Genomic DNA, 19,387 nt, shown 5'->3' on the forward strand with positions numbered 1-19,387 from the left:
CATAATATTCATTATGCTGCAAAATTTTAGATGTCCAGCAAAATAATCACGAATACATTAACATTCAATAATACTTAGAATATTATAATATTCAATATAATCACCATGAATTATCTATCTATCTATCTATCTATCTATCTATCTATCTATCTATCTATCTATCTATCTATCTATCTATCTATCTATCTATCTATACACACACACACACAGTTTGTCAGTTGTCAGTTCGTTATAATGGCTAAATGTATAATCTTTAACATTCTGATTTCAAACACTGTAAATCCATCTGACCTTCCAGTGACCGCTAACTCAAGTCACACAACAAATATTAATTGTGCAACCCTGCGGGGATGCGTCCTTTCTCTAAATGACCACATTTCACAGCAAAAAAAGGATAACCGTGCCTGCCACCACATAACGAAATGAACGCCATTTTATACCCAGAACCCAGTAGATCTTAAAAAGACTGTACGAAAAATGGAAAAGGGGGGCGGAGTAAAAAAAAAAAAAAAATTCATTCCTTGCATCTTCTCTGGTCTTATTTTAATACCTCTCCCTCTCCTTGTTCACCCCTCCACACATCATTAAACATATTATTATAACATGACTGTCAGCTTGCGTCTCTCTCGCCGCTCCATTCTTGCTCTGCCAGGTAATCAATTTGTCGTCACTCTCTGTAACCCCAGTAAAGTCATCAAGGGAAATGAGTTACAGCTGCAAAAAGCCTTCAAGAATATAGGTGGGGGTTTGAGGGGTGGGGGGGGTCAGGAGGGGTGGGGGGGAGAGAAATGACAACACGGGCCTGGAATATTCTGCCGCTGATAGCACATCCCAGGTCTCGAAGATGAAATATTAATGCACAATTTGTTTATCTGCGGGCCCACATCTCTCCTGCCGCCGAGCTGTTAATTTTCTATCTGCGCAGACAACAGATCAGTCAGTCATGAACTCTTCATAGCCATTACCGGGAGACATTTTGATTAAGTATTCCTAATGTAGTGGATAGGAAAGAATGAAAACACTCTGCCTGCCAACTTTTGATTGACCATTAAGCCACTGATGAATGTGCCTGTCAAAGAGGAGACAATTACCTCAACAATGAAGAAACTCTTCTGGAAGGCTTATTTCTCCATAGGGCTGACACATTTACCAGATTACAGGCGAGCAGGCCCAGAGCGTGTAAAGGGATCGCTTAGGAATCTTCGCAAAAGTTCACCCAATAATTGCGCCGCTTTTGTTAGAGGGAAGGGGCTTTTAGAGAGAGCGACGAATGTGTGTGCGCGAGGGGAAAGTGACAGACAAAGTAAAAACGAGGAAGAGGGGACTTAGCGTCTTCAGGAGGTTTTAAGATCCGCCATTGCTGGCAGAGTGTGATGACCATCTGTGGGGTTTGTCTACTGTTATTATAAAGAGTGATCATCCTTCCACCTCGCAAAGAGTCCAGAGCATCTGGCGTCGATGCACGCAAAAACAATAACCTGCAGTACGCACTTTCGAAAGTAAAGTTTGGCTCCTTACAATCTCGCCATCTTTTAAACCACTGAAAATGCTGCAACTAATGGGATTTGTCTAGAAAGACAATCAAATGACAGATTCACGCTTTAACCTGTGGCGTACGGGCTGTAATACAAATGAAATATTTTGATCAGAATACAAATCTGATACATTTTATTCAATTGAAAAAAAATGCATTATTAATAATAAACTACTGAAATGCACATTAGAAGTTAAATAGTTAAAAAGCCTAACATTTTATGGGTAAAAAAATTATGGAAGCTATTTTTGGAAAATGTTTAAGGGAGCATCATCAACTTTGTGTTGTAAAGTCGTTTAATAATCCGAACAGCCACCACCTGAGGTCGCGGGAAGGCTAACAAAGAACCGGTGATAAATGGATCTATTAGAAATTAATCTATCAATAAATCCAACGTGACATGAGATCAATCATATAACAAGTAAAAGCCAAAGGGGAAAAGAAAAAAAAAGAGAAAATGTTTCAGTGAAAAGCCTTCTGGTATACAGCCAGTTGCGTTGCTGTGCATGAGAAGATTCTGGCTGTGTTTCAAAACCTAGTGAGTTGCCTACGTTTGTATCATTGATCATTATTTTCCTGTTTGTTGCTGTGAAGCTGCTTTGAAATAATCTGTATTGTATTAAGCACTATATAAATAAAGGTGACTTGACTTGACCGCATGTTTTTGGACACCACAGGCACTTTACATACATTATTCAAAATGATGCACACACATGCTACCTAGGTAGGGAGCTCATAAGGATTTGACACACAGCCTAAGAATGAAAGTGTATTGTCAACAGTGCTAAGGAAGCCAAATGAAAGAGCATTCAGTGTTTCGGCTAAACTAAAGATGCTTCTTGATTATTTTTGCCTAGACAGCATCATGAACATTATTCAAAATGATGCCCCCAAAAATGCTGTCTAGTTAGTTCACAAGACAGTCTATGAGACAATATGTACTGGCAACATTGGTACACAATTAACAAGTTAAAAGCAAAATAGCAGGGCTAATCTCATCATGTTACTGAAACATAAATAAAAGATGTAATCTAAACGGCTTTATTCTTGTGTGTTTCGCGCTCTGGAGCGCGCGTCCGCGTGTGTGTGCGTGCCTGCACTCCGTTTGTGTCTGTGTGTGTGTGTGTGAGTCCGTTTGTCTATGAGATATTATGGGTTCATAGGAAGTTCAACCGATATTCGGATCCAAAGCAGCACATCTAGGCTATCCAAAATCATTCTGCATTTCCTCTCAGTGTATTTACAGAAACGCGTCACGCTTCGGTTCCCAACAAAATCTGGCAAAAGTTTGAACTTTTAAACTTTGACGTCCAAAACAACGTGTAAATAAATACAATCACACTAGTTTCAAATTAAAATAAGGTTCATTTTACTTCATTAGCCTATGTGAACAGCATGCCACTGACAAAAGCAATTAACTTAGAAATAGGCCAAGAAGTGAGCCTTATTGCCTAAACTCTAATTCACTTCGATTAAACACATTAGGCTATTTGATAAGCGAAACAGCGTGTAGCCTATATATATAAATAGGCAACTTGTTTTAAAAGAAAATCTGAAAATATAAAGTTAACTTATAGCCTATTGTTTTTTTTTTAAATAAAAAAATATATTTACTTTTTTTTATTCAGAAACGAGACGAAAATAATGATTAAGACCATTTTCCCCACGACGTCTAACAGACGTTACAGGGGTTACACAAGGTTCACTACTCGGTCCGTTTACAATGCTAAAAAACGTTACGATTTTCAAGCATTCCGTTCTCTAGATGATGTCAAACGAACGATGTTTACATTCTAAACACTCGTGTTTACGTTTATTTAAACGTGAATTAGTTCGTTGGACTTGAAAGTTTAAAAACTTTCGTCGGATTTCCCGGGAACCGAAGCGTAACCTTTTGCAGTGTATCAAAGCATCATTCTCTTGATATTAACCATCCTCTTTCTAAGACAGCGGTATCACTTTCATCATACTGTTTCACAAGATAAAAAGAGGTCCGTTCAGATCCAAATTCGTGCGCTCGTGCGACTTAAAACGCGGATGAATAGCAATATTCATGTCGGGATGAATGTGAAATGATAGGTGTCAATTTGAATCTTACCCGCAGCCCTTTTGGGTGCTTGCTGTTTCCTCCTTGGCATGTTCAACTCTCTTTAGTTCACGTACAGTGAAACTGAGCCCAGGTGAAATTCTGTAAAAGCGCTCTGATATAGTCCATACACACGCAATAGCGACTCTCTAATGCACTTCAGTTCCGTACAATCCAGTTTTTCAGAAACGCTGTCCAGAAATCAGGTGTCTCTATTTTAATATACCTCTCCTTCCTAGATAGACAGATCTATGGCGGATTGTTTTGCTTTCCTTTTTTCCCGTCTCTTCTTCTTCTTCTTTTCTTTTTGTGTTTCCCAAGCCAAAAGGACAAACGCTGTCAATCGCTTAGACTCCCGGTCTCGTATGAAACGTAGTAGGAAAAGGGCAGAAAAAATAGTGTATATCACACACACACGGCGATGCCAGCAGCAAACATCGATCCATAGAACAAACTGAACATTAAAAACTCCTCCTCCTCCTCCTCCTCCTCTGGACTTGATGATGGCAGCGAGACATTTGTTACACTAGATAACCACGAGTTTATTAAAGAGACCGGGGCCGGAGAAAACATGAGACAGCCCACAAGACCAGCCTCATACTGTCTCTCTGCTGCTTTAGGCTGGAGTTTACAGAGATGCTGAGAACTGAGCGCGTGAAGCAATGAATGCTTCAGTGTAATGACACACTGCAGAGTAATAATAAATAACATTCGTGCAATATGTAATTATTTTTAGTAGCTGCCAGAAACGAGATATAATTGCCATTGCTGTGGTAATTACTTACATTAACATGTATATGTGTGAGCTGCAAGCGGTCTCGGTATGCCTATAAAAGGCAGAGAGTAAAATGCTATACCTGGAAATGTGAGAATAACACATTAGTATCCATGTTACAGTGCAAAATACTTTTAGTAGCTGCTAGAAATTAAACATTATTGCTTTTGTAATCAATTAGTCTAATAGCAATCTGTTGTGTATACAGTATATTGGCTAAGATGTTTCTAAAGGCATTGAGAAGAATTCAAGCGTTAAATACACAAAGTCGTTGTGTGAAAACAAAGAAGTGTTTATGTTATGTTTAGTGTAGTGTATACATTCTGATAATAAACGACACCTATGCAATATATAATTGTTCAGTAGCTGCTCACTTTAAAAAAAAATTGTTGGTTTAACTTAAAAAAAAGTAAGTTACCTGGTTGCCTTAAAATTTTGAGTTCATTGAAATAAAAAAATTGAGTTAATACAACAAAGGAGATTGGTTTAATAAATAGAAACTTAAAATATGTAATCTGAACCACATTAATTATCTAAGTTGATCTGACAAAAGATAAAAAGTTATGATGATAAATCATAAAAAAAAAAAAAGTTTTACAGTGTAGAAGTAAGGCATAATTAGGTCATTGTCATTTGTTATTTTTGACATTTGCCCATTGTCATTGCTCGTGATTAATTAAATTACTGTGGCATGTGATATGGATAGCCTAAATACTGCAATGTATAGCTTTTGGATATCATTTCCAGAGATTCTTTTTAAAAATAAATAGTAAAAAAAAAAAAAAAAAAAAAAAAAAAAAAACTTGTACACTGAAAGTAAGTAAAGTTTTCAGTAGCATTCCACATTGTCTATACAATTATATATTAAAAACATGTTATGCATCATATTACTCAGCACATGCTATCATGTGACCATGTTTTCAAAAATGTGTTTGGTTTTGAAAAGGCCTATGAAGTCATATTTTATCAGAACACAACAGTAAAGTGATCTCATCCCATCAGTCATCTCAATGTCAAAAAGTGGCCAGATTTACCCAAATTCACCCAGTATAATGACACAAGCGATTTGATTTAAACCGAAACCATAGAAACATTAAAATCTTAAAACATGTCATAATAACAGCAACAATGAGCGGCACCGTACATTGTTCGGCACAGCTTTATTACAGCGTAACTGTAGTCCTACAAGGTGAAGCAGAATGGTTCCCCTTTCTGAAGCGCAGTGTCTCACCATTTGTGTCCCGACCTCTCACCATCTCTGATTATTGAGGTCACAGATAAACAAATGAGTGGCCATTACTCACAGACTACAGATGACCTCAGCGCACACCATTGCCGTGTGATAAATGATCCCGCTGTCATACAGAGAGATGATGCTGCCTTTGTTAATCTGTTATGTGGTGACGTTACTCGATCCTCCTGTTTTCTCCCGTCTCCTCGCGCTGATGAGCGGATGCCAGTCACCGGGCGATGACGGCGGAGACCTCCCGTGAACTTGACATGAACTCCACCGATCAATCAGTGTTGAGCTTCCACTTTGACCATACCTGTCTGACAGCTTTTAACACCCTCTGTGTATAAACGTTAACATACACACACACACACACACACTATATCTCTACCTGCATGTATGGTATTGCTGGCACCTTGCCATCTCATCTTGACTAAAACTGATTGTGTGCAGTTTTTAAGCTGTAATATCGGGGTATTTTGGCATGTGCAATGTCAATTGGCCAGTATTACGTTGAGGTAACAGTCCACAGGTGTGTTTAGTCTGGTTGTGTGAACTTGAATTTGAATGTAAAGCTGTTTTTTTGTTTGTTTTTTTTTACTAGAAAACATTTGAAAAAAGCCTTTAAGTTTTAAAGGATTAGTTCACCCCAAAATGAAAATTTCCTAATAATTTACTCACCCCAGTGCCATCCAAGATATCCATGTCTTTCTTTCCTCAGTGGGAGAGAAATTATGTTTTTTGAGGAAAATATTTCTGGATTTTTCTTCTAACAATGGACTTCATTGGTTACCATCGTTTTTAAGTCCAAAGTCTATAAACGGACAGGGAACTACGTCATCACGTTGAAAGGTCACGCCGGTGCCGGCAATACTATTTGAACTACTATTCATATTCATCAGAATGTTATTCATATACTATTCATATTCATATTCACTGAATAATAGCAAACAATACTATTTGAACCATCCTCCTAAGTACGGTCGCATTGTAAACAGTGGGGCGGTACTTCTGCCGGCGCCGGCGTGACCTTTCAACCTGATGACGTAGTTCCCTGTCCGTTTGTTGATCAGCTCAATCCGAACTATTGAAGGTAAAAAGTCTATAAATTATTATTTTTTTGAAAATGACCGATCGTTTCGCTAGATAACAACCTCTTCTTCAGCTGTGATCGCGTACAGCCCGTTTAAACACTTCAAAGACTTTTGAAACTGCATTGATTTGGACTTAAAAACGATGGTAACCAATGAAGTCCATTGTTAGAAGAAAAATCCAGAAATGTTTTCCTCAAAAAACATAATTTCTCTCCCACTGAGGAAAGAAAGACATGGATATCTTAGATGGCACTGGGGTGAGTAAATTATTAGGAAATTTTCATTTTGGGGTGAACTAATCCTTTAAGGTTTCTTGGACAGGCAGAGTAAGAGATAGAATGATAGAACGAGAAATAGAATGATAGAACGATAGAACAATAGAATGATAGAACGATAGAACAATAGATAGATAGATTGATAGAATGAGAGATAGAATGATAGAACGATAAAACAATAGATTGATAGATAGAATGATAACTAGAGACAGAATGATAAAACGATAGATAGAACGATAGAACAATAGAACGATAGATAGATAGATAGATAGATAGATAGATAGATAGATAGATAGATAGATAGATAGATAGATAGATAGATAGATAGATAGATAGATAGATAGATAGATAGATAGATAGATAGATAGATAGATAGATAGATAGATAGATAGATAGATAGAACAAGAGACAGAATGATAGATATAATGATAGAACAAAAGATAGCATGATAGAACGAGAGAGAGAATGATAGAACGAGAAATAGATAGATAGATAGATAGATAGATAGATAGATAGATAGATAGATAGATAGATAGATAGATAGATAGATAGATAGATAGATAGAATGAGACAGAACGATAGAATAATAGAATGATAGATAAAATGATAATACAATAGATAGCATGATAAAAATGAGAGACAGAATGATAGAACGAGAAATAGAATAATAGATAGATAGAACGAGAGATAGAATGAGAGAAAGTATAACGAGAAATAGAATGACAGAACAATAGAAAGAGATAGATAGATAGATAGATAGATAGATGATAGATAGATAGATAGATAGATAGATAGATAGATAGATAGATAGATAGATAGATAGATAGATAGATAGATAGATAGATAGATAGATAGATAGATAGATAGATAGATAGATAGATAGATAGATAGATAGATAGAACAAGAGACAGAACAATAGATAGCATGATAGATAGATAGATAGATAGATAGATAGATAGATAGATAGATAGATAGATAGATAGATAGATAGATAGATAGATAGATAGATAGATAGATAGATAGATAGATAGATAGATAGATAGATAGATAGATAGATAGAACAAGAGACAGAACAATAGATAGCATGATAGATAGATAGATAGATAGATAGATAGATAGATAGATAGATAGATAGATAGATAGATAGATAGATAGATAGATAGATAGATAGATAGATAGATAGATAGATAGATAGATAGATAGATAGATAGATAGATAGATAGATAGATAGATAGATAGATAGAATGAGAGAAAGTATAACAGAACGAGAAATAGAATGATAGAACGATAGAACGATAGAACGATAGATAGATAGATAGATAGATAGATAGATAGATAGATAGATAGATAGATAGATAGATAGATAGATAGATAGATAGATAGATAGATAGATAGATAGATAGATAGATAGAGACAGAACGATAGAATAATAGAATGATAGATAAAATGATAATACAATAGATAGCATGATAAAATGAGAGACAGAATGATAGAACGAGAAATAGAATAATAGATAGATAGAACGAGAGATAGAATGAGAGAAAGTATAACGAGAAATAGAATGATAGAACAATAGAAAGATATAGATAGAATGGATGGATGGACGAATGGATGGATGTACAATTATTTCCTTGCAGATTACTCTTTTGACTGGCCAGTAAAAAAACACCACCAACAACAAAAAGAAAACACCAAGCAGCAGCATAGCAACAACATGGCAACCACCCATACCACCATCCTTTTACTGCAGCTACAAATAAAGAAGTAAAACAGGGGGCCGACTGAAAGAGCAACAGCTCGTAATACTAACGCAAACGAACAAATACATGATCTTGTCAAAGCGTTGACACTGCTGCTGATAGTTACGGTTGTATCGGTTCTGCATACAAGCGCTCATAACACGGCGTAAACTTAATTGTGAAGTCTAAAAAAAAGCCCTTGTAAGTTTTGGTTCGAAGCTGACTGACATAGCAAAATATTTGCAACTGTTGCCAATGAATGCGACACAGTGTTAATTCGCATGGTAGGGGCTTTCAATGTTTTGTTCCGCAGCTCTGGTGCAAATCGTCAGCTCTGCGCTGAGCCGAGAAGAGCTAATTAAAATGCACTCCCCATGATGAAAGAGTCAAGGCCTGGGGATTCCAAACCTGCTTCTGATTCAAAGCTCAAATTTCATGTGATACGGACAGGCGGTGATTGAAGTCTTGAGAGCTGTAATTTTCAAAGTAGAACAACAACATATGCATACTGTTAACAGCAGATGCTTAATTTGAAAATCTAATGCATATAACCCAATTAGAGGACGAGGAAAAGAACCACAAGTGAAATTAAACAGGCTGCCGTGCTGGTTTAAACCTTGCAAGACGAGTCTTTCAGGACGAGAATGTTTTGCCTGATATTTCCATCAAGAATCTCAACTAAGCAATCAATATTTCTGCACAATAATTAACACCCGTGCAGCTGCCACATGCAGGATGGAAACGTGTTGCGCCGCGTTTCATATTTCAGGTCCCTTAAATGGACCTGGTTTTCATAAAGTCCCTGATCGAGGACGGACAACGGAGGAAATATTTCATGGAATGTAGGACGAGGAAAATACCACAAACGGAGACGAAAACCCATAAGCGCTCCCCTGATAAACTAATGGGCTCCACTTGTCAAGGCTGCGTAACTGAGAACAGTGACCTTTTCCTGAGCATATGCAAACATATTGTTTGTGTGTGTATGTAAAGATGTGTGTTTTCACAGGATGTTGAATTAGCTGAGGGTGAACATTCGTGCGGTTCCAGTACCACAGGATGTGAGATGAAGGGAATCGTGGGGGGTAAAGCTGGAATCTACATTACTTTGACCAAATCACGTGTTCAGTTCAGCAAAACCAACGGTAGCTGAATACAAGAAGTATGCTTACATGCACAACCGTACACCTTATGGCTAATAATGTAAACGTGCATGATGTACTTTGGTCAAAAACTCCCATACACCCATATACTGTTCAAGTTTTTTTTTTTTTTTTTTTTTTTCATTAAATTGCAATAAATTAAATAAAAGTTTATATATATATATGTGTGTGTGTGTGTGTGTGTGTATATGTGTAAATATATTTATGTATATGTATATGTATATATATATATATATATACACATATACATATATATATATATATATATATATATATATATATCTATATAAAAATATATATATACATACATATATATATATATATATATATATATATATATATATATATATATATATATATATACTCACACACCATGGTTTCCACAAAAATAAATAAATAAATAAATAAGTAAGTAGCACAACTGTTTTCAACATTGATAATAATAAGAAATGATTTCTGAAGGATCATGTGACACTGAAGACTGGAGTAATGATGCTGAAAATTCAGCTTTGATTACAGGGATAAATTACATTTTAAAATATATTCACATAGAAAACAGTATTATTAAATTGCAATAATATTTCACAATATTCCTGTTTTTACAGTATTTTTGATTAAACTGCAAACGTCTCAGATACATAGACAGTCATTCTCTATTTCACACATTCATACTGGTGCAATACAAATTCCTTTCAACAAATCTCAGCAGAACCACCAACATTGGGATTTTGCATAATCATCATTATAGAACGCATAAAGAATGCATGAATGCACAAATTATTAAATATCTGATTTTGTAACCATTTTAACGCCAGGACCAGAAAAAAACACGATTTCTAAATCTCATGTAAAATTTGTACTGTCAGCTTAATGATTTTTAAAAAACATTTTGCAACCCTTGAAATTGTACAATTACCTGCTTTTAGATCGAAGAAAAGAAAGAGAACGGTTTAAAGAAAACCATGTTTAACTGAGATGTTAGTAAGATTGGAGGGTTTTTACTCTTATTTTAACGTATACACACTGAATATGCCACTAGAAAGGTGTTCATATGCAGAATGAAATCATAGTAATGACCTGAAATGACCACATAATCGGAGTACGATTGGGCATTGAAACGCAGTCACTATAATAAGGATAAACAAGATTTGCAACAAAAATTGCTGCGGGACAGCATCATTTTTTCATTGTTTATCTTATGAGAAATAATAATGCTAATAATAATAATCCTTTAACTTCCTGCTGGTGGGGGGTAGAGTTTCAAAGTATAGTTGCTGTGACCCAACATGAGTTTTTTTTTTTCTTTTTTTTTTTTTACCTCAATAAGGATCCATGCTTGCGGTGTTTCCACCACTAGCACTTGACCTATTTCTTCTCATGTAATGAATCGTTAAAGCAGCCTTGTGAAATGACTTAATTATTCATGCTTGATTTCAAAGTATGGTGCTTAAGCAACGCGGCTCCACGGGAGGACTGACACACGCGACGGTGTTCGTACAAGCACACATACTGAGCGCCGTGTGGACGGGCCTGTTCACCAACACAACCTCCGCTGTGTTCAGTCTGTACTCGGCATTAAGGTATTAGCCCTGCTTGGAAGATAAATGCCCATGTCACACATTCTTACACACACACACACACGCACACACACATGGTCTCGGCCTATTCAGCTGACATGCACTAGGCATTATTCAAACAGAACTGGAAAATGTGATATAGTGTGAAGTGACACACATCTGAAGCACATTTGAGGAAGACTGAGTGATCTTTGAGTAATCTGTTTGAAGGAAGAATATTTTCCATATTATCCTTCTTATTTCCCACAAGTCATATTGCACAAAAGACAGTGGCCTCAAAAAGTGTTTGGACACTTAAATCAGGCTGAATGTCAATGCATTACATACAACAGGAATCATGGTAGAGCTTCTCTTCACTTCTCTGAGACACTTTTGAATGATGTGGTATTTGGTCATTTTTTGTCTCATGTTTGTTTCACTTAAAGGGATAGTTCACCCAAAAGTGAAAATTCTGTCATCATTTACTCTCCCTCATGTTATTCCAAACCTGTATGAGTTTCTTTCTTCTGCTGAACATAAAAGAAGATGTTTTGAGGAACGTAGGTCACCCAAAAGTTGATGGACCCCATTGACTTATACTATGGAAGGCAATGGGGTCCATCAACTGTTTGGTTACCAACAATCTTCAAAATATCTTCTTTTATGTTCAGCAGAAGAAAGAAATTCATACAGGTTTGCAACAACTTTCCCCACCCAACTTAATTTTTGTGTGAACTATCCCTTTAAGTTCACAAAATAACCACCGGTGTATTTAATCTACAAACATATTCCACCAAGTTTGACAAACATTAAGTGTCCAAGATCTTCGTTTTCAACAGTATATCGATTGCTTCAAATTCTGATGCCTAACAAAATTCATATATGGTAATGGTAGTGGCCAAAAGTGATGTCTGGCCTTATCGAAAACTTGTTAATGATTTTGTAATCATATTGCGTAGTTGTGCTTGGAGTCAATTGTTTTATTTGTCATAATAACACAATAAAACAAGCAGACATCATTTTTGATGAACACGCAAAAACAAGAGAGAACCAGCAAAATATTAATAACTGATTTTTTTCTTTTGCATAGTAAAATAAAACCTAAATACCTTACCAAGTTTAGAGTTTCATTTTTCCTTCATATTTTATATATATATATATATTCCACATATTTTGATGGTTTAATTGAACTTGTAGGGTCATTAAAAACAAATCAAAACTTAAAAATTTCATTCACACTTTCAGATATTTAAACAGCGTATTTTACGCGATTTCTTTTTACCATTATGACAAATAAGAACCGATGCTTTTTGGATTTATTAAAGGTCCCGTTCTTCGTGATCCCATGTTTCAAACTTTAGTTAGTGTGTAATGTTGCTGTTAGAGCATAAATAATATCTGTAAAATTATAAAGCTCAAAGTTCAATGCCAAGCGAGATATTTTATTTAACAGAAGTTGACTACATTGAACGGCCCGTTTGGACTACATCCCTCTACTTCCTTCTTTAATGATGTCACTAGAACCGTTTTTTTGACTAACCTCCGCCCACAGGAATGCTCCCTCAACTCTACTGGCTACTTGCGCACTTCTTATAACTTAGCCTACTGTGTTTACTCAGCTCTTAAGGTGATTTTCTGAAGTAAAACTGACGCTTCATCTTTTGTGTGATGTACAATAAACTTTATTAAACTCATCAGTATATGTTTGATCATCATTCAGACAGCAGACTTGTAGGCTATTAATAAATAATGGATACATACAAGCAGATGACAAATACGTTATAATAACCGTAATTAAACTACTAAACTATACCTGTTCCATCTCTATACAGCACTCTGACTCTGTAGGCATTATTGTCCAACTCGAAATGAACACCGTTACTGAGAGTTTCTGATATTATCATCATTCCGTGAGATGAAATTGTCCTGAGAGACTGAGCACGAGCTCATGAAGCTCCGCCCCCTGTGTCGTCCAGCAGCAGCTTATTTGCATTTAAAGGGCACACACTAAAACAGAGCGTTTTTCTGAGCCCCAAAAAATGACAATTTTTTAACATGCTGTAAAAAATGATCTGTTGGGTATTTTGAGCTGAAACTTCACATACACACTCTGGGGACATCAGAGACTTATTTTACATCTTGTGAAAAGGGGCATAATACGGGACCTTTAATATCAAACCAGCCACAACGTGTCGTTTAATGTCATTAAAAACAAAAAAATAAATCAACAGTGAAAATATTCTGCCTTACATAAGTAAAGTTGCACACGTGTGTAAACTAACTCATTAGAGCAGCTCAGTATTAATAGACTGTTAGGGTTAGTAGAATACACATGTACATGCAAAGTTACTTATAGTCAGTCAAATGTCAGTTGGGGGACCATCACAATAAAGTGTAAGCATTAAGCAGACAATCTACTAACACTCTATGAGACTAGAGTTAGTTGACATGTAGGTGCAACAACACTTACAGTCATCAGAATGTCTAAAGGAGACCATCGAAACAAAGTGTTAGCAAACAGAAGGCATCATTGAAATCTTACAAAATAACTAGTTCAGCAACACAACAGAACTAACTTCTCATAAAGACATTATCTTGCAACGTTTTGACAAATCAAATATGATCTGTGCCGAGCGAGACCAAGTGTCGAGTGTCAAATCTTGAGCGCGTGATTGAGAACAGAGTCCTGCTCCTGTCACGACGGGCCACCAAGATCTCCCTGCCACATCTGACTGATAGATGCTTGTTTGCGTATTTATTCGAACGAGGACACACACACACACACCCATCTGAGTGAGGACCCACGCAGAAAGGTAAGGCCCGAGCCCGACCTGTCACTTCCTCCTCTGTACAGTCGTGGTCCGCGGCGACAGCGCGTCCAACCCAGGTTTGTCACTGTCTGTCCAGACCTGACCTGTCAGCTTACGTGTGCGGATGTGAATGCTGATGGATGTTTCCAGAACTGCTCCTCTGTGTCCATCAAAAGCTGGAATGTGTCACTGCCACTTCAGAGTCCGAGCTCAGAGCTTCTGAAATCTGTTGACAGCTGCAGAGGGTGGTCTGCAGTTCTGCCAAACCGGATCAGACGGGTTCTGATCTGACGGGAAGCAGTCAGAACTCTTGCTGCGCAAAGAGGGACGGTTTGTGTTCAGCCCACTGCATGCCGATTACAGTTTTACGCTTTGTCTGGAAGAAAAACGTTTTAAAGATTCTCTTGTTGAGGGAAACGTGAAAACTGATGAGAACAACCTAACACATGAGGCTAATTGCAAAAACATGCCTTCATTTACATTTTTGCAAAAACATACCTATACATACAATATGTACAAGTGAAGCAGGAGCACTTTCCTAGAATGTCTTGAGGAATCCCTTAAGGACATGATGATAAAAAAAAAAATGAGATGGGAGTTAAAAAATATATATATTACAATGCTTTTAGCGAAGATCCTCGGGGGGGGGGGGGGGGGGGTGGGCATGGGGACGGGGGCATAATAATGCAAAACATCGGCGAGGAAACACAAACGCATTGAAATGCAATTTTTCCTTTCATTTTATATTTTTCCATCACCATGTCCCTTGAGGACCACTGTACATTCCACCTTAACTTCTGAAATAATGAAACAAAAAAAGCATAAAGCAGAATTTGCAACCCATTTACATGCATTAAGTAAAACATTTAACAATATAACCCCCTCCAAAAGAAAGTACTTTAAGGTGACGTAGTTACATTGTGCTTCCTTAAAGGAGAACTCCGGTCAATTTTAACATTGAGCTCATTTTTTTGTACATTTGGAGTGCTGTCAGTACAGAGAACAACGACAAAAATCGGTGTTGCCTACACCGAGTTATTCTATTTTTAAAATTTGCACTCTGTTGACTTCAATGGGGCAAGTACTAAACCTGCTTTTAGCCTCTTAACATCCTTGATGTGTCATTACAAGTGCACAGAAAATGTGAGTGATTCCTTCTGAGTGATCACGGGTGAATCTGACTGCAGTAGATGTGAAAGAAATGTATAAAAATGATGTTATTTAAGCCAGCGCAAATACCTGTTTACATCCTGTTTTTCGGTTGAAGTCCAAAGTAGTCGATTGCCGAGTTCACGCGCGTGATCATTGGTAACTAAACCTATGCGCGTGAACTCGGCAATCGACTACTTTGGACTTCAACCGAAAAACAGGATGTAAACAGGTATTTGCGCTGGCTTAAATAACATCATTTTTATACATTTCTTTCACATCTACTGCAGTCAGATTCACCCGTGATCACTCAGAAGGAATCACTCACATTTTCTGTGCACTTGTAATGACACATCAAGGATGTTAAGAGGCTAAAAGCAGGTTTAGTACTTGCCCCATTGAAGTCAACAGAGTGCAAATTTTAAAAATAGAATAACTCGGTGTAGGCAACACCGATTTTTGTCGTTGTTCTCTGTACTGACAGCACTCCAAATGTACAAAAAAATGAGCTCAATGTTAAAATTGACCGGAGTTCTCCTTTAAGGAAGTACTGAGTAAAATTAAAGCAACACTAAGGAGCATTTTTTACCTTAAAATAATGTTTCCAAAATCGTATCAGTGGTTCATTAAGTCGTAACAGGGTGAAAGGCACTTCTGGATTCGCTTTGCAGCCCTATATCTGCTGTAACCACACTATACAAGTTTGCCAAACCGGGTCACGTTTCTGTAGTTCGAATAAGACATAAGAAAACTACCAATTTGACTTGCTTTACGTCAAGCGTTACAATAGTCATTATTTAGTTTTTCTAAATAAATGTCGCAATACATCATACTTTCATGAAATCATGCAACATACTCTACCTTGTCTGTGGACATCGTTCATTCAAAGCCGGTGCTAGATAAACAGCGAGCGTGCGTGTGACAGTGCTGGCGGCGAAATTATTTACGACAGCGGTAATGGACAATTACGCTTCCAACCTGTAGGAGGACCGAAGAGGAAACGTTCCTTAGTGTTGCTTTAATTAACTACATGTACTTGCTATAGAGTTACAGTTAGGGTTTGGTTTAGGGTTAGTTACTTGTAATTATGCACACTGTTATTACTATAGTAAGTTCACACAGTAACGTGTAACTACGTTACCTTAATATAAATCGGAAAAATAGAATAAAATAAATACATACATATATAATATCTCTATCAAATGGATTGTCCGTCCAAGAACATCACAATAACCTTGAACTCAAAAATAGTCTGAACAACTTTATTTTATGAATAAAGTTATTTTATTTTATTAATCCTTTTGTCTAGTTGTTTTGAACGATTCATTGGTTCAAATTATTCTAAACAAAATAAATGTTTGTCTTTGTGTTTATCGAAATGTAACTTGAACGGCCTCTGAAATGACTTTCCTTTTCAACTGACAAATTGAATCTCTCTTATTCTTCAACCGCCTGTCATATAGAGACACTTTTCATGATCCAGTAAATATTTTTCTCATAGAATATCCTCAGAAATATGTCACAATAGTGAAGTAAAACATCATTTTATGTTGACTGTAAGATGCTGTAATTTATTGCTTAAAATAACCGGTAACACTTTAGTTTAGGGTCCAATTCCCACTATTAACTAGTTGCTTATTAGCATGCATATTACCAGGATATTGGCTGTTTATTAGTACTTATAAAGCACATATTAATGCCTTATTCTGCATTACCATATTCTATGTCGCTTAATCCTACCCTATACCTAAACTACCTTACTAACTATTAATAAGCAGTAATTAGGAGTTCATTAAGGCAAAAGTCGGTTCAGACCCTAAAGTGTGACCAAATAACCTAATGCCCACAGTAGTGATCCTTAGTATTAGAGAAGAATATGTTTGTGTCAGTAGGTTAAAGCCCCATTCACACTAAGGATGTTAACTATAGGGTTAGACGATAACTATATTAGAGCCCACACCAGCGGACAATTTCATTCTGCGTTCTGCTGTTTTGTCGTCTGTCACTTTAAATGCTCGAGCTCTTTAAAGCAGGATGGATTCTGATTGGCTGTCGATGTTTTTATCGTTCATCAGCTGGGAGAAAAGTCGTTCTGAATGTGATTCCAACTACATTTTCCTGTAACGTTTATCATTATAGCTGTGGACTCTGCAACTCTTTTAAATTTAGAACTGGCTTTATCATTATAGCTATCATCTTTGGCGTGACCGGGCCTTAAGAGTCAAAGAATCCCCTTTCATAACTTTTCCAAAGAAGTTTTTCCAAAAGTTAAAGCCATATTTGCAGTTATGCGTCAGAACAGTGTTGCTCAGTCTGATTTTTATCTATGTTTTACTGGCATTTAATCTTCTAATAGCATAAAATCACCATTTTTTTCCCAGCATATTGCAAAATCCCTTGTTTATGTTCAGATGACACACATACGTTCACTCGACAGCAGCTGAGAAAAGTCTGAAAGCCATTTCCTTTTAAAGGTGATGGAGTAGATTGCCACCCATATTCAGAGTCTCTTTTCCCTCCTTTTTTAGGAGGACAACTCTGGCTTTTAATAAACATGTAATAAGAAAGAAAACAGCTGGTAGCTGTATCACAGATGGTGCTGTTCTTGGCATCTCCGAGGAGGGGACCACACATGCAGATGGCTCATTATTCCAGCATTTGGTTATGCATATTGCACAAAATCTTATTCCAATGCTTAACAACCAGTATAAGCAATACAGGTGTTACAGTTTTTTTTTTTAACACAGTTTTTCCTTCACAACATGCACCTCTCCACATACACACACTTGTCTGTCACACGTTTAGATGAACTGTTATGGTTTATGTAATCAGTGTGGGTCTGATGACAGAAATGCTTTTAGACCGCACAGTTTAACTTTAATACTTCCTGCCATTAGTGAATGAAAAAGCAACCACCAAATCACTAACAATAAAGAACCAAAAGTAAGGTTTTTTTATTTGTTTTTTGAAATGGTGAACATTTACTAACACATGAAATATTTTTGACCATCATATATCTTATACACATGCTGCATTGATTTACACACAACAGCAGGTCTTAGTCATGAGGTGGAGAAGAGCTTAAAATATACAAAGAAATTACAATGTATATACAAACTAAGATGATTACTCAATTACTTAAGCTACTTAATAGAGAAACTCGAATAGAAAGACTGGCAAAGCAACATATTTCAGCTGCCGTTGCTTTTTGTTAAAGCCCTGCGATTCGTAATCACATTTCACTGCTTACTGTAAGGGTTTCACTGGATTTCTGAATGCGTCAAATGAGGAATCAGATCTATTGAGATAAAAAGTTTACTGTAGTATGAAAAAAATAAAATAAAAAACTTTTAGAACTCAAAACTTCCTCCCCAGTCCAAAAAGATCATGTATTGAAACATTTTATCTATGTTTAGGTAACACTTTATAATAAGTATACAGTAACAACACACTTATAAATCATTCGCAAACTATTAGTTTATAGTTTATTAACATTTTATAAACTGTAGTTAATACATTATTAGACTACATGCAAACATTGAGTTCTTCATTAACTATAGTTAACAAAGAGTTATTGTTTAATTAGCTCATATGTAAAGAGTTAGATAACACTTTATCATCAATTTATTAACCATAAATAGTTCTCACTTTAGATTAGGTCATGGAATGCCAAACTTTTTTTTTTAATTAAGTGCTTTAGTCCAGCCTTTATTGGACATTAATTCCAAAATAATATTAAGAGTTCCTTAAAATGTTTACTAATGAAACATAATAATAGTACTAATAACATATATACAATTCTTATTATTTATTGTATATGAGTATATATATATATATATATATATAAATATATTGTTATAAGATGCTTATGCTTTATATATAGTTAGATAACACTTTTTCTTATAAACAATATATATATATTCAATATATTTAAACATATAAAAATATATTTATATATATTCATTCATTCATTTA

At 36.1% G+C, this 19,387-nt stretch overlaps 1 protein-coding gene across 2 annotated transcripts in view; it reads right to left on the minus strand.

Moving 5' to 3' along the window:
* tshz2 (teashirt zinc finger homeobox 2) overlaps positions 1-19,387 on the minus strand; it is a 131,620-nt gene that overhangs the window by 52,164 nt on the left and 60,069 nt on the right. Inside the window, exon 1 of one of the 2 annotated variants that reach the window (XM_081386766.1) lies at positions 3,633-4,148. The exons of the other annotated variant lie outside the window; for it this stretch is intronic. Within the exon in view, the coding sequence (XP_081242892.1) occupies positions 3,633-3,672 (40 nt within the window). The 5' untranslated portion in view covers positions 3,673-4,148. Of the gene's footprint in view, positions 1-3,632; positions 4,149-19,387 lie in introns of those variants that run through there. 2 annotated transcript variants of the gene reach the window in all.

This window comes from Scardinius erythrophthalmus, assembly GCF_964197995.2.
Source record: "Scardinius erythrophthalmus genome assembly, chromosome: 15".
NCBI classification, from domain to species: domain Eukaryota; kingdom Metazoa; phylum Chordata; class Actinopteri; order Cypriniformes; family Leuciscidae; genus Scardinius; species Scardinius erythrophthalmus.